Source organism: Alligator mississippiensis, chromosome 3 (assembly GCF_030867095.1).
Source record: "Alligator mississippiensis isolate rAllMis1 chromosome 3, rAllMis1, whole genome shotgun sequence".
Taxonomy (NCBI): Eukaryota; Metazoa; Chordata; order Crocodylia; family Alligatoridae; genus Alligator; species Alligator mississippiensis.
Window position 1 is genome coordinate 285,816,292 of NC_081826.1, and position 13,046 is coordinate 285,829,337.

The following is a 13,046-nucleotide window of genomic DNA, read 5'->3' on the forward strand; positions in this document are numbered from 1 at the left end:
GCTCCTGATCCTCCTCAAGTCCAGCATTTGTACCCTCTACATTTGACTTAAATGACTTTGTTTTCCATACTGTGGGAGTGCCAGCAGAGATGTTCACTAGAAGCACAGGAAAGATAAGTTCTGCATTTTCATTTCCAGGGATTGGTCCAGATCCATTAGGAATAGTAATTGCAGGGAATATCCAGAGTCATAAGCCTGGAGTGTGGGAGCTGAGTTGCTCATTGAGGATAACAAATTAATGGATGGCCAATACCTGGATCTGTGAAGGAATGGAGCATACTCTGTGCACATTAAATGTCTTTAAAGGTGTTGGCTATTAAACTGTAAAATTTGAACATATGAAGATTGCAATCCTTTCCTTCCCCTAAAAGCTTCTAAGTCTCCCAAATCTGCATATATATTCATGGAGGTGGCAAAATACATATCCCTGACACAAAACTTACCTTCTGACAAACTTCAAATCCTTGCTTCAAAGCAGAAGGAGCTTCAGGAGGCACTAGAAGTCTTAAACGTGAACAAAACAAAATCATTTCTCCTTGCTAAACTATTGTCACTGAATTTTTTCCAAAAAATTAGCCTGAAAAAGACACTTTTTTTTTTTTTTTAAAAATCAGTCCACATGGTTATAGTCTGGCAAAGTGATATAAGCAACTTAAAAACAGGGTCTTAAAGTGGAAGTGTGTGGCAAACACAATAGGCAGAGTTATCAGCCCTACCTATAACTTTGTATCATGGATTTTCATTGAACTGTGAAATTTAATTTGCATCACTTCTGCACAGGTCAGTTGGCTTCTGAGGAGTATGTATATGTATAGTCCCCCCCCTCCATTTTATATTATGCATGCATGCATATATACTCATACAGCTTGTGAGGGAAAATATCTTTACTATTTAGTATTGATCAAGTAAATTGTGAAATTACTCAAAATTGTATTTTAGACGTTGCTGGTAACCATTTTGGGGGTGTGTTTGCTTTTTAATTGGCCATGTTGATAAACTCCAACTGGAGGTGAGTACTTCAGATGTCAGCACATGCCCAATATAAATTTAAGTCTTTAAGTAGGGCTACACCAAATTCAGTGTTTGTCAGTAAGCGAAGTAAACACAGCCTAATAAATAGCTAACTTCTATCAAGGCTTTTTTAGACACCAATGTATCTCTTAGTAAGATTGGGTTTCTGAATGTTGGGAAAATTCTTTTTGCATACACTAGTTGCAAGATTTGTTTCTACTGTTCATATAAACTTCAATTTGATATGTCCATGCCTTTTTATTTTTCATATTGGACACAATTAGTATTTGCATGTTAAGATGCACTTAGTCAGACTTATGTCCATGTCATAGCATCCTGAAAGAAGTCATTCTTCTGCATTTGTATGAATGAAGTCAGTGTAAAAGCATGCAATGTGTATAGTGTGGGCACGAAGGCAAATTGTACTGGTTCTCCCCTAGCTATGTAAGCTGTAGGGCTGTGCAAAACAGCACCATTCCACTTCGAATTCTGTTTTGATGGATCGGTGTTTCGTTTTGAGTTTAGTTTTGTTTTGAAAGCACTGTTCCATTTTGTTTTGTAGAAACAGTGTTGCTGTTTCTACATTTTGCCCATAGGCTATAATGGGGAAACATGAAACTTGAGGAGGAGCAGCCTCCTGTGATTGCAGGCGGATCATGGACATGCACCCCTGGAGAAGTCCGGCAGAGCCCCGCAGCCCTCCTGGGGGTGCAGGCAGGCCCCCGATCTGCCTTCCAGATCACAGGAGGCTGCTCCTGCCACCTGGGGCCAGCGGCAGCACCAATCTTCCTGGTGCTGGGTGCAGGCTGTGCCCAGCACTGGTCCCAGGCAGCAGGAGCCTGCCCTTACCCCTGGGAGGGCTGCGGGGGCTCTGTCAGACTCTTCCTGGTACCCTCCACCAGGCTTAGTACCCAGTGGTTTGCAGCCCAGTGCAGGTAGGTGGCACACAGTGCCAGGGCTGCGCCCTGCCTCTATCTGCTGGGCTCAGCACCCAGCGACTTGCAGCCCTGTGGAACTCAGCACAGTGGCAGGAGGTGGAGTGGAGCGCCAGCTCTTCCCACTGCCTGGGTGAGCTCCATGGGGCTGGCAGTGCTGATGGGAGCAGAGCTCGGTGGCGGGAGGTGGGGAGAGCCAGGGCTGTGCTCCCCGCCGGGCTGAGCCACATGGGATTGCAGAGCCGCTTGAAGCGCAACCCTGGCTCTCCACTGTCTCCTACTACCTGGCTGCTGCTTCAAAACTCAAAACATTTAGAAACTTTTGAAATGTTTCGACTGGCCTCGTTTCATTTCGATTTCACTGTTTCGAGCTCGAAACGAGTCAAAACAGCGTTGAAATGAAACAGCCAGCGAAGGTTTGCACAGCCATAGTAACCTGTCTCTTTGTCCTTTATGAAGTCATGTTTATGACTTTCCTACATATGTGGATGTTTGAATTCCCAGTTTGAATGCTGTTATGTCCTGAACATGTACAAAGGCTCAAAAGAACTCTTCCTAAAAATGTATGTGTGAGGTAGCAGGATATTTTGTTGGAATTTATTGATAAAGAACCAAGGTGTAGGGACCTGAAATGACTTGCCAGAAGGCCACAGAGGAAATCTGTAGCAGAGCCAGGAATGAGCATCTTGGAAGGACAGCATTTGTGCTGAATCCTAGCATTGAAAGGTTGCCTTGCTTCAGATTCCAGTAGTCCCTGTGCTTGAGCTATACAAGCACAGAGAACAGGATAGATAATTTAATATTCTGTTCATGTACATGGTATCAGGCATATGTAAGCAGTCATGCACACTACTTTGAAGAATGGGATATGATATCCACTTCAATCATCTCCCTTACAGAGTAGAAGTATGCAAATGAAAATATAAATTACATCCCAAACTACCATAGGAAAGTTGCTGTGGCTTATAGCCACAATCATATGCTTTTCACAGTATGAATTAATAAAGGTATTTGACAGTGGGAAGCTTTGAAAAGCTCCCTTAATTACAGGAAAGAATCAAAGGGATTTTAGCCAAACAATCATGGAATCCCCAAAACAGTCTGATCAAATTGTAGATGTTTACCTTTGCTGGTATAGTTGGTACTACCACCACTGAAATTAATGTATTTGTACTGCTATGGGGAAAAGTGCCAGGGTGGGCCAGTGAAAGAAAAGATTTGATGATTAGAAAGCTAATCTGGGATTCAGAAGACCAGGTTCAGGTCCCGGCTTCAGGTATGACTTTGGGCAGTCACTTGGGGCTGATTCTCTCTCCCCCCCCCCCTCCCCCCCCACCACCAAAGGCCTGGCTTCCATAGCAGAATCTCAGGCCTGGATGAGAGGCCTAGGTTCACTATAAAGTACGTAGAAAGGGTAATGTACTTCAGAAGGGGGTCACAAAAAAAGCATGTTGGAGTAGGGAATGACTTACGGTTGCTAATAGGAAGTACTGAGGTCAGGATTTTGTCTTAAGCACTGGAGAGGTGTGGGATTTTGGTGCCTTACTCCTGGTTGCTGGTAAGTGACTCCCTCCATATTGGATTCCCAACTCTGGGTCCTTTCATGGAGTTAAGCATCCAAGACCTTTAGTTCAACAGGCATTCAGAGTAGGTGGCAATAGCCTTTTAATGGTAGGAGACTTGTGGTCAGGTCAATGTTGTTTCGTGGAAAATATAGAAAGTCATTTAGAGTTTCCCATTCTGATGTGAATAGCCTGTATTTACTGAGTTATGGAGCCATGAGTGCTCTTGGTCTTTCTGATTTGATGAATTTTTGGGTATTCTACAAAAAGTGGAACAGCTTCAGTAGAGGCAAATTAAGTTGCCTCATCCCTGGATAAGGAGGATACTTCCCTTTTCTTGGATTTGTCAGGCAGAGGGGAGAATTGAACTCAGAATTCTGTGTTCATGGTCTAACTACTGAGTTTGAATGCCTGGAATGAAAGGGAGATCATGGCATTCATCTGTTTCTACCCTGACTTCTCAGGTTTTGTTAGTGATTTTTTTTTTTACTGGTAACCCACTTCAGTATGAGTTATTGGGTATTTGCTTTGTGGAATCTTCAAAGTACCTCAACAAAGAGAGGGAAGCTTAAAAACCCTCCTTTTCTTCCTGTGGGCCAGATCTAGTCCCTGGAGCCATATGGTCCATCTCATGAGTCACTGGACTAGTCCCAGCACTGATGCCTGCCCTGCCCCTATGCACTGCATGTGTATTGGAACCTGTGCTGCAGTGCAGGGGGAAGGGGGCTCAAGCCTCCAGAGCACAAGTTGGGGGGACATGCCCTCCCCCCCCCCCCCCCCCGAGTCCTCTGCTGGGCTGGGGCCCAGCGACAGGAATGGAGGAGAGTCCCAGGCTGGGCTGGGGCCCGACCCCACTTCTCTGCCACCGGTGGGATGAGCTGCACCCACCCAGCAGCCAAAGGAATGTGGCGTTAGGCCCTAGCCCAGTCCTGTCTGGGACCCATGCTCTGTGCGCGGCAGGCGGTCCACGGCAGCAGCCGCCGCTTTGTCCCAGGGCTAGGGCCCAGTGCCATGCGAGTCCCTGCTGCTGAGCTGAGCTGCATGTGGCCAGCTGCAGCGGGGCTCAAGGCGCAGCAGCAGCCACCTCTGCTGCCTCTGCCCCGGCAGAGATGGGGAGGGAGCCCCCCATGCCCCTGGAGGAGCCCCTCTGGGGTTCCAGTCCTCCCACCACCCAGTGGTGCTGGAGCCCTACTTACCTGGCTGAGCCACAGGCTAACCCCTAAGTGAAAATAAAATTCTGCTTTCCAAATCTGCTGAAGATAAAAACTAGCACTGATGATGCTCAGGACACAGGGATGATTTTTGAATGAAAGTAAAGGTTAATTTCCAGCAAATGGGAACAGAAGGAGAAGATGATGCAGAAAAAAAGACACATCAGTGATCCAAAACACTTACTCTTTGATGCAACTGTTGCAACTTCTTTTATATAAAGTGACTGTGGGCTGCCAGCGCTTTTCTGTAAGAGAATTGCTTAGTAAACAGCTATAATAATTGATTCATCCCCTAAAAACAAAGAATCTATAAAGGTTTTAATTATTAAAGCATGGACTTGGCATAGAGAATTCAGCTATTGATTGCTAGCCTGCTCTCATTCATAATTGGTCTGTTTCATAAATAAAGCTGGGGATAAATTGCGATAAAGGGTTGAATTTGACTGGGATGTGCCAGCAAATTCAACCCTTTTTTACATTTTAATTGAAAAATAGGAATTTTTTGTATCTATTACCAATGTTATAAGCATTTATTATGAAATGCTTGTACCCTGAATTTTATTAAGAGCTTTTGCAAAGAGAAAATGAAATGGGGATACAGTTGCTGTACTACAAATATTTTGTTTTTGTTGAGGAATTCAGTTGCTATATAAACAATTTACATTTGTGTCTGATCTCTATCGAATGTTTCCTTCTGTTTCCAAATTAGAGTAATAGTATCCAGCTGTAGGACTGAAAACTTACTAAATCTGGTCTCTCGACTCACAGGGATGACTTGTATTCTTTCACTGCTGCTGTAGTTTACCAAGCCTAGCACCCATTTTTCCCACACCTATCCTTGGAGGTGATTAGCCTTAGATTGCAGTCCCTTTAATTAAAACCACTCCTTCCCTCCACATATTTTAGAGTTTAGAGATTTGCTTTGGCTTTCTGGTTAATTAAAGATGGCTTTCCACAAAGTTGGATTCATTCAGATAAAATGCTTTATTCTTGGTCATTATATTCCTATTAATTTCTAGAATTTGGGGCATATTTTACAGCGCAGAAGATCTTGGTTCACCATTTGCACTGTACTCTTAAAAACACTGGGGGCAGCTACCGAAATGTTTTGCTGCTTGTATAAAGAAATAGGTTGAAAACATCAATTGAAGATGTGAATTTCAGCATCTGGTTGTTTACCTTTTAAACTGCATTATTCTCTTTTAAAAATGGTACTTCATATGGAATATCTTTATTACCTTGATTGGAAAACAGTGTTCCTATCCAGGTTCCACATCAGTTTTGGTGGGTGGGTCGCAGGCTCATGTCACAGACCAGGAGTTTATTGTTTAGTGTAATCCCCCATTGTTGGAGATGTTCAGGAAGAGGTTGGATAAGCATTGGACGAGGGTGACCTAGGAGTAACTCTGCCTTGTGCTGTGGGTAGTTTCCATGCTTCTTGATTTTGCTGTTGCTACATGGGTCTGGGAAGGATTCCTCTCTGCCCCCCTGTTGCTCCACATCTGGGGTCAGGTGGGGAGGCTCCCTTCCTCAGAAGCTTTGGGTATTGGCCATAACCAAGGCTGGGGATTTTGACTGGGATGTGCCAATGCTTCTGCTGGGGTAAAAACAGAGGTTGCTGGTTAGAGGGTCTTGCCTCTCCACTTGGGGCTAGACCTGTCTCCATATTTGAAGTAACAAAGGAATTTTCTTCCATGGTCAGATTGGTACAGACTGGGGGGAGGGTTGCCTTCCCTTGTGGTGGAGGTGTGACCCTCTTTCTCCTGTTTGTTGAGTGTACTTTAGCAACCCTTGCTGCAGTAATACGTTAGCCACTGCTGTTCTTTGCTTTTCCTGTGGCAGGGTAGGGTGTTTTGCTTTATGGTTGTGTGATAGGAGTGTCAATATAATTTTAGTAATAAGTTAGACCAGGATTTGCTTAGGATGATTTGGATAGGGTTGATTCTGCCTCCTGCAGGAGATTGGACTAGAATGATCTCTTAAGGTCCCTTTCAGCCATACTTTCTGTGATTCTCTTACCTGGGTTTTTGTCAGATTTCTAGATGCTGACTGAAATCATGTGTTTTCCCTAAGTTTGGAGACTTTTCTGTTCCTTCGACAGACAGTGTCTTGGATTCTGATCTTTCCAGAGGTGCATTCAACCAGACCATTGTGCTCACCAGGAGCCTCGTTAAGTCAGTCTGCTCCCCCACCTTCTTTCTGAAAATTATTGAAAACTACCATTCCAAAATTATCAAGTTATTCACTGTTTTCTTTCTTTCATAGCACAAGTGGGGCAAGTAGAACAAGACTTTGTAAATAAAGCATCTAAACCAAATGCTGTTGCAAGCAGCCTTCTATCATTTGATGCTGTGGGTCCTGACTCTTAATAGGTGCAGAGAAACAGTTGCATCTTTGCCCATAGTTCATATTCTGCATCATTTATCTTTCTGTTTGCTTGCTTATTGCTCAATTATTTCTAGCTTCTGGCCTTAGTGAGTGAAGTCTGTAGGTGGTTTCATGCTCTAACATGCTTTACTCATACGCAACCTGCAGGAATTGTATGACTTCAGAACTGTAAGGTGCCTGGCATGTCAGAGATTGATTGGCCTTAATGGGTGGTCTTTTTGAAGCCCTGACTTGACACGCTATTGGCTTGTGCTAAGAAATTGACTTCCTACAGTTGAGCCCAGTGTAATCTTTCACTGTAGGGTTTTATACTTGAGTTTGAGTTGCATTTCCATTTTAAAGTAGTCTTCCAAGGTAGAGAATGTACAAATGACAGTCAGCCTGAGACAGTGTAGAGCCCAAACAAAGGATGGGATTGGATACGGATGAGACTGGGCAGAGGTAATATCCCCTAACAAATGCATGAAGACATGACAGTGAACAAGCCACATGGAATAAAGATATGGAAACTTTTCCGGAATGAAGTATGACACCCGTTGTAAGAAATCAAGGTTGTATCCTTCTTTACAACAAAACATACTAAAGTGTTTTCTTCTTTTTAGTCCAAGTGGTAAGAAGTTCAGAAGCAAGCCTCAGTTGGCAAGATACCTGGGAAACACTGTTGATCTCAGCAGTTTTGACTTCAGAACGGGAAAGATGATGCCCAGTAAATTACAGAAGAACAAACAGAGACTAAGGAATGATTCTCTCAATCAAAATAAGGTTTGTCAGTAAATACACTGTTTAGGTATATCCTAAACTTTTTTTTTCTTTCATATGGAGCATTTAACAATATTCTGCTTAAAGCAGCCTAGTTTTGAGATGTATACATGTATGCATTTAAACTCTTTAGTTGTGGTGAAGGTATGAATTCTTTAAGTAGCAGCAATATATTGTTGCTATAGGAAAAAAGCTAAGTGAGGATAGACATAGAATGTTAAACTTCAAAAACAACACGTTAGTTGGAGCCCATATATGATATGAGGAAAAAAATATTTCAGCATCTGATAGGCTGATGACAAATATCTAAATAGGACCTTGTGATTGCTAATGCCAACAGAGTAACCCTGTTTTGTCCATCTTTACTTCATCTTCCTGTTCTGAGCTAAAATAGTTTACATTTCCATATATGCCAGGAAGCTTGTCTCTTGAGGTAATTCTGTAATATATGCACAAAGCTTCTAAAAGCCCACGCACCCAAACACAGTCATTCTTAATCTGTGTAATGGGAATGCACTCCTTTGTGTGGTGGCCAAAAGAGGCTAAGGTGAACAGAGGCAAAGGTAACTGATACCGCATGTTAATAGCTTCATGGATTATTTCCTATAGTTAGTATGTAAAGACAGTGGTGATGATCATGTTAAGGATGTGTATAATATAGTGATTCTTTCTAATGGTTTATTACTGGACCTTTGAAATAAGTTGCAATGTGTTTTTTTTTTGTTTTTTTTCCCTACAAATCAGGTGCCCTTTTTATTGAAACAATTTAATTTAGGCTGTGAGTGGGGGAAAAAAGCCAGTGTAAACTACATGTAGTACTTGGTGTATGTGGCACATAAGACTTGGTGACACATTACAGAAGACACAAACCATACTTTTCATGCTGATAGTTTACATTTTAATAAGTGCTTTCATCTTTTTTATTATTATTTTACCACAGGCATGACTTCTGTACCCCCACTACTTGCAGTTTTAGAAGCAAGAAACTACTTCAGTGAGATTTTTTTTTTTTTTTGTCTGAGTAAAGAGTTCAAAATCTTGTGTATAAAATTTGGACCAGATTCTGATGTTTGCCTTAGTACAAATTGGGAGTAATGTTCTTGAAGTCATTTAAACTATTTTGGCTGGCTGTGTTGCAAGTGAGAATGGAATCTAGTCTATTGAATATTCAATTTCTTAGACAGGTAATACTAATTAGTGTCCCAAATCTCATAATTTGTACTTAAAGAAGATAAGGGATTTTTAAGAGAAAAGGATTTGAAAGGCTTTCAAGTCCTGCTGTCAGAATGCTACTCCTCCCCACCCCTCCACTTCCCTTTATACCCAGGAAGATGTCAACATTTTCTGAAATGAGGAAAATGGAAAGCAGATCTTCTAGTGTAGTGTAGAGCTTCATGAAATTCACTGTGTGCTCAGCATTATGTAAAGAGGAGCAGAGCTGGGTGGGGCACAGCAGAGCACTTACATGCCCAGGAGCTGATGTAATACCTTATTTCCCGGAAGAAGGAAGGAATTCTGTTTGGGAATAGGGATAGCAGTTACACAGAAGAACCTGGCTGAGAAGTCTTGGCCTTTATGCTCACTCACTGAGGCTTTGTAACAAACATATTAATAACTGACTACTGTAACGTTTTCATTATTTGAGTAAAACAATCTGTTGGACCATTTGCAGGAATTTCATTACACTGTAGATAGTGTCCCTTATCCTAAAGGGTTCCAAAGTGATCTATACTTTTGAATGTTTTTTTCAGAATGCATGGCTTCTGCTTTATCCACAGCTTGGGGAGGGGGTGACTATGAGAGCATAACCCTGTACCAGAAAATTAATCCTGAATAAGCATTTCATAAATCTTCATTTTGAAAGCAACTTGCATAACTACAAAATCTTAATTCAGACTTTCTCCCTTTTCCTGAGCAGTTGAAGGAGCAGCAGTCAGTGACTGTGGATAAGGCCTTAAAATTCAGGTGTGACAAGAGAAATGAAAATAAGAAATCAAATTAGGCAGTGGGGTTAGAGAGAATTGAGGGGATGCACCTATAGCTTAAAGTAGTGGTACTCAACCTGTCTGGGCCCACAGGCTGAATGAGTGGTGAATCCTGTCTGATGGATCTGTCTGCACTGGGCCAAACCCATGGACCACACCATTGAACCTGCAGGGCTCTGCACGATGCAGCACAGGAGTGGCAATTGGCTTCTCTGCTGCCAAACTTCCAGACCTGTGGGGAGACTTGCAAGGTAGATGACACAATTCTGCTGGCCACAGGTTGAGCACCACTGTCTTAGTTTGCCTAGTGCGACAGGGTTCAGCAACATGTGGCCTGCAGAACCACTGGCTCCAGCCCATGGAGCTGGAAAGCTGTGCCAGAGCCAGACAGCAAGGAGCTGTGCTGGAGCTGGGCAGCTTTCAGCTATGTCTGCTCCGTTGACACTCCTCCACGCCCTCTGTGGCGTGCAGGCGGGAGAATGAGGGAGGCGTAGCCCAGTCCAGTGGGGGGCAGCTTCAGCTCCGCAGTGTGAAAGCAGCTGAAAGGCAGGGAGTGGCACCGATTCGGCAGAGCGATTCCTGATGCTGGCAGAGCCCGCCCCTGCCTTGCCATGTCACGTCGTAGCCCAGCTCCTCTCTGGGCGGGTACGTGGTATTAGTAAGTTAGTGCGTGGCATGGTATTAAATTGTGCGCATCTTGGAAGGAACCTTGTCCCTGGCCCTAGAACGGACATGAGCAAACCTCCCCCTTTACTGACACAGCACCAAAACCACCCAGCATGCAGTGAATTAATCAGAGCCGGGTTGTTCTGGCCCGCAGCTTGTAAAAGGTTTCTCGTCCCTGGCCTAGGATACCTACTAGCTAAAAGAATCCTAGGAGAAAGTGGACTGTGAAAAAAGTCTCCCTAATAATGGAGAACCATGAAAATGCAAAAGTATGAAGCCCACACAGATCTTGGGTAGTTTTGGGTTTTAGCTGTGTTTTTCAGACCACTGTTAGAAAGAAATCCTGTTCTCCCTTGCCCTGGACTCCAAGGGCTAGAAACTTTGTAACTTTCTTTGTAACTCGAAGAAAAAAGTTTTTAGTTCTTATAAATAAAAATTTAAATACTGTACAAATTGATTATGCTCTTTTATTTTCATGGGAAAATTACTCATTTTCTGATTTTAATTATGAGGGTGTTTGGGGGTTGTTTTTGTTTTGTTTTTTTAATTCTGTATATTTGTATCTGTGTGTGGGCTGTAATAGCTTCTTCCAGAAGTACACTGATTGTCATGTAGTTTGTTCATTTGTCTATGGTGTAAACAGGGAAAATAGGCTTTCTGTCATTAGAATAAAATTCAAAATGAGGAATAAATTAGATTTTTTTTTCTAACTTTTTTTTATTATTTTTGTGTATCACTAAGTGTAAGGGGAAGTGTTAAATAATAGGACCTTGAGTTAGAAGCACAAATTGTCTTGCGTATGCATCTGAGTGCCTAACGCTAAGGGTCTGTTTATAATGTAAAAGTTCTGAAATTCCAAAGCTAGCATTTGTCTGCAGAGCGTGCCAGAGTACTTGATGTTCTCTCAAAATAACCAGAGACCAATACTCGGTGTCCATGTTTTTCCAAGTACTCTCAACTTAATAGTTAAAAATAATAGGGCCAAATTGATTCCTTATCCAACTTCAGTTGAAATGTTATATTTCATATGATTTGTACGCTTTATATTAAAATTGAATGCACTGTGGTATTTAAAAAAATAATTTCTTGCTGAAATGTGCATACTTATTAACTGGGCACGTGACTTAGAATGGATTCCGTGCAGTCTCAAAATACCTATGATTTCCTCCTTGTAATTGGAGGTGGGACTGGTTGAACATCAGGTTTTCTGCTTTGTGAGGCACTTTTGTTTTTTCAAAATTCCCCCTGAATCAAAAATCTGAACATTAGTTTGGAAACACTGAAAAATGGCATTGCTCAAACAAAAGATGTGCACAAGACCTGTAGTCTTGTTAGGCTTTGCCCCTTCCATTGGCAGCCCTGCTTAGTGGACTACCCTGGAGACACTGAACCGGGGAGCCCGTTTCAGGATGTTCAGGTTGGAAGACTTGGTTCTGTGGCAGTGATCCTGGAAGATCCGAGAGGTCTGGATCTGGGGCTTCCAGGCGTCCTGCAGGTGAGCTGAGAAACTCCCTCAGTCGCAGCCAAGGTGTTCAGGTTTCCAGCTCCATGACTGAGTACTTGGAATTTGTGGTGCAGCTCGCTGCAGAACTGCAATTCCTGGGGTTGTGCCAGGCAGGCTGCCTCAGGGTCAGAGTGGTGTAGGGCATTGCTCCGGGCAGGGTCCCAGTGCCTTGGATTCAGTGAATGTCTGTCCTACCTGAAATGTTTTGAGCAAAAGATTTTGGGCTTAAAGAGCTGGCATTTTCTGACCAAATGTTATTTTTCAATAGCTCTAGTTCAATGTGTTATGTAAGACTATTATTATACTGCAGTAGTCCTTACTACCCAAAGCTGCTTTACAAAATAAAATTGTTGCTAATATGTTAGATTTGAGCAGTGACTCAAGAATCCCTGAGTTCATAACAAAAATATTCATGTCAGTTCCCCACTGGATATTACCTTCAGGTCTCATTTTATTGGTTCATAACAATTAATGTGGGCACCTTTTAAAACTTAACTGTGCAGTGCATAGCCAAAGAAATCTGAGATCTCTTGGATTACTGTTAGATATCATGCTGTGACTATGAAGAAACAACTTGAGATCTGCTTCTGTAGACTGTCATTTGTTCATACCCTTAGGAGCAGTTAAACTTTGGAAACATCATTGGCATCAATATTTAGTCTGCAGTATTTATTGTTCTTAAAACAGTTGCTGCAATGTATTCTATCAATAATTTGGATAGAAAAATAATGGAGTAATGTTTCTTGATCTTGAAATATGGCAAGACAGTTTTTACATAGTCAAGGCTCTTTAAGTAAAAAATAATACTAATAATAAAAAAGGTGGGGAGCATAAAAAGGTAGATACATTTTTGAACAGTAAAAAAAAATAAACGTGGTGGAAGACTTCATTGGGCTTCTAGGATGACTAACTAATATCCTTCCTAATGCCTCCTCATCCTGTATCCTTATCTGTTAATACAATAATCAATATTTCTTTGTTAAAACTTTAATAAAACACATTACATTTAATCATGCAAAAATCAC

At 42.2% G+C, this 13,046-nt stretch overlaps 1 protein-coding gene across 1 annotated transcript in view; it reads left to right on the top strand.

Annotated features, from left to right (window-relative positions):
* The window catches only part of MBD2 (methyl-CpG binding domain protein 2), a 58,057-nt gene that overhangs the window by 10,356 nt on the left and 34,655 nt on the right, over positions 1-13,046 (top strand). The window contains exon 2 of the mRNA XM_059725277.1: positions 7,710-7,869. Coding sequence (XP_059581260.1) covers positions 7,710-7,869 — 160 coding nt within the window. The remainder of the gene's footprint in view (positions 1-7,709; positions 7,870-13,046) is intronic.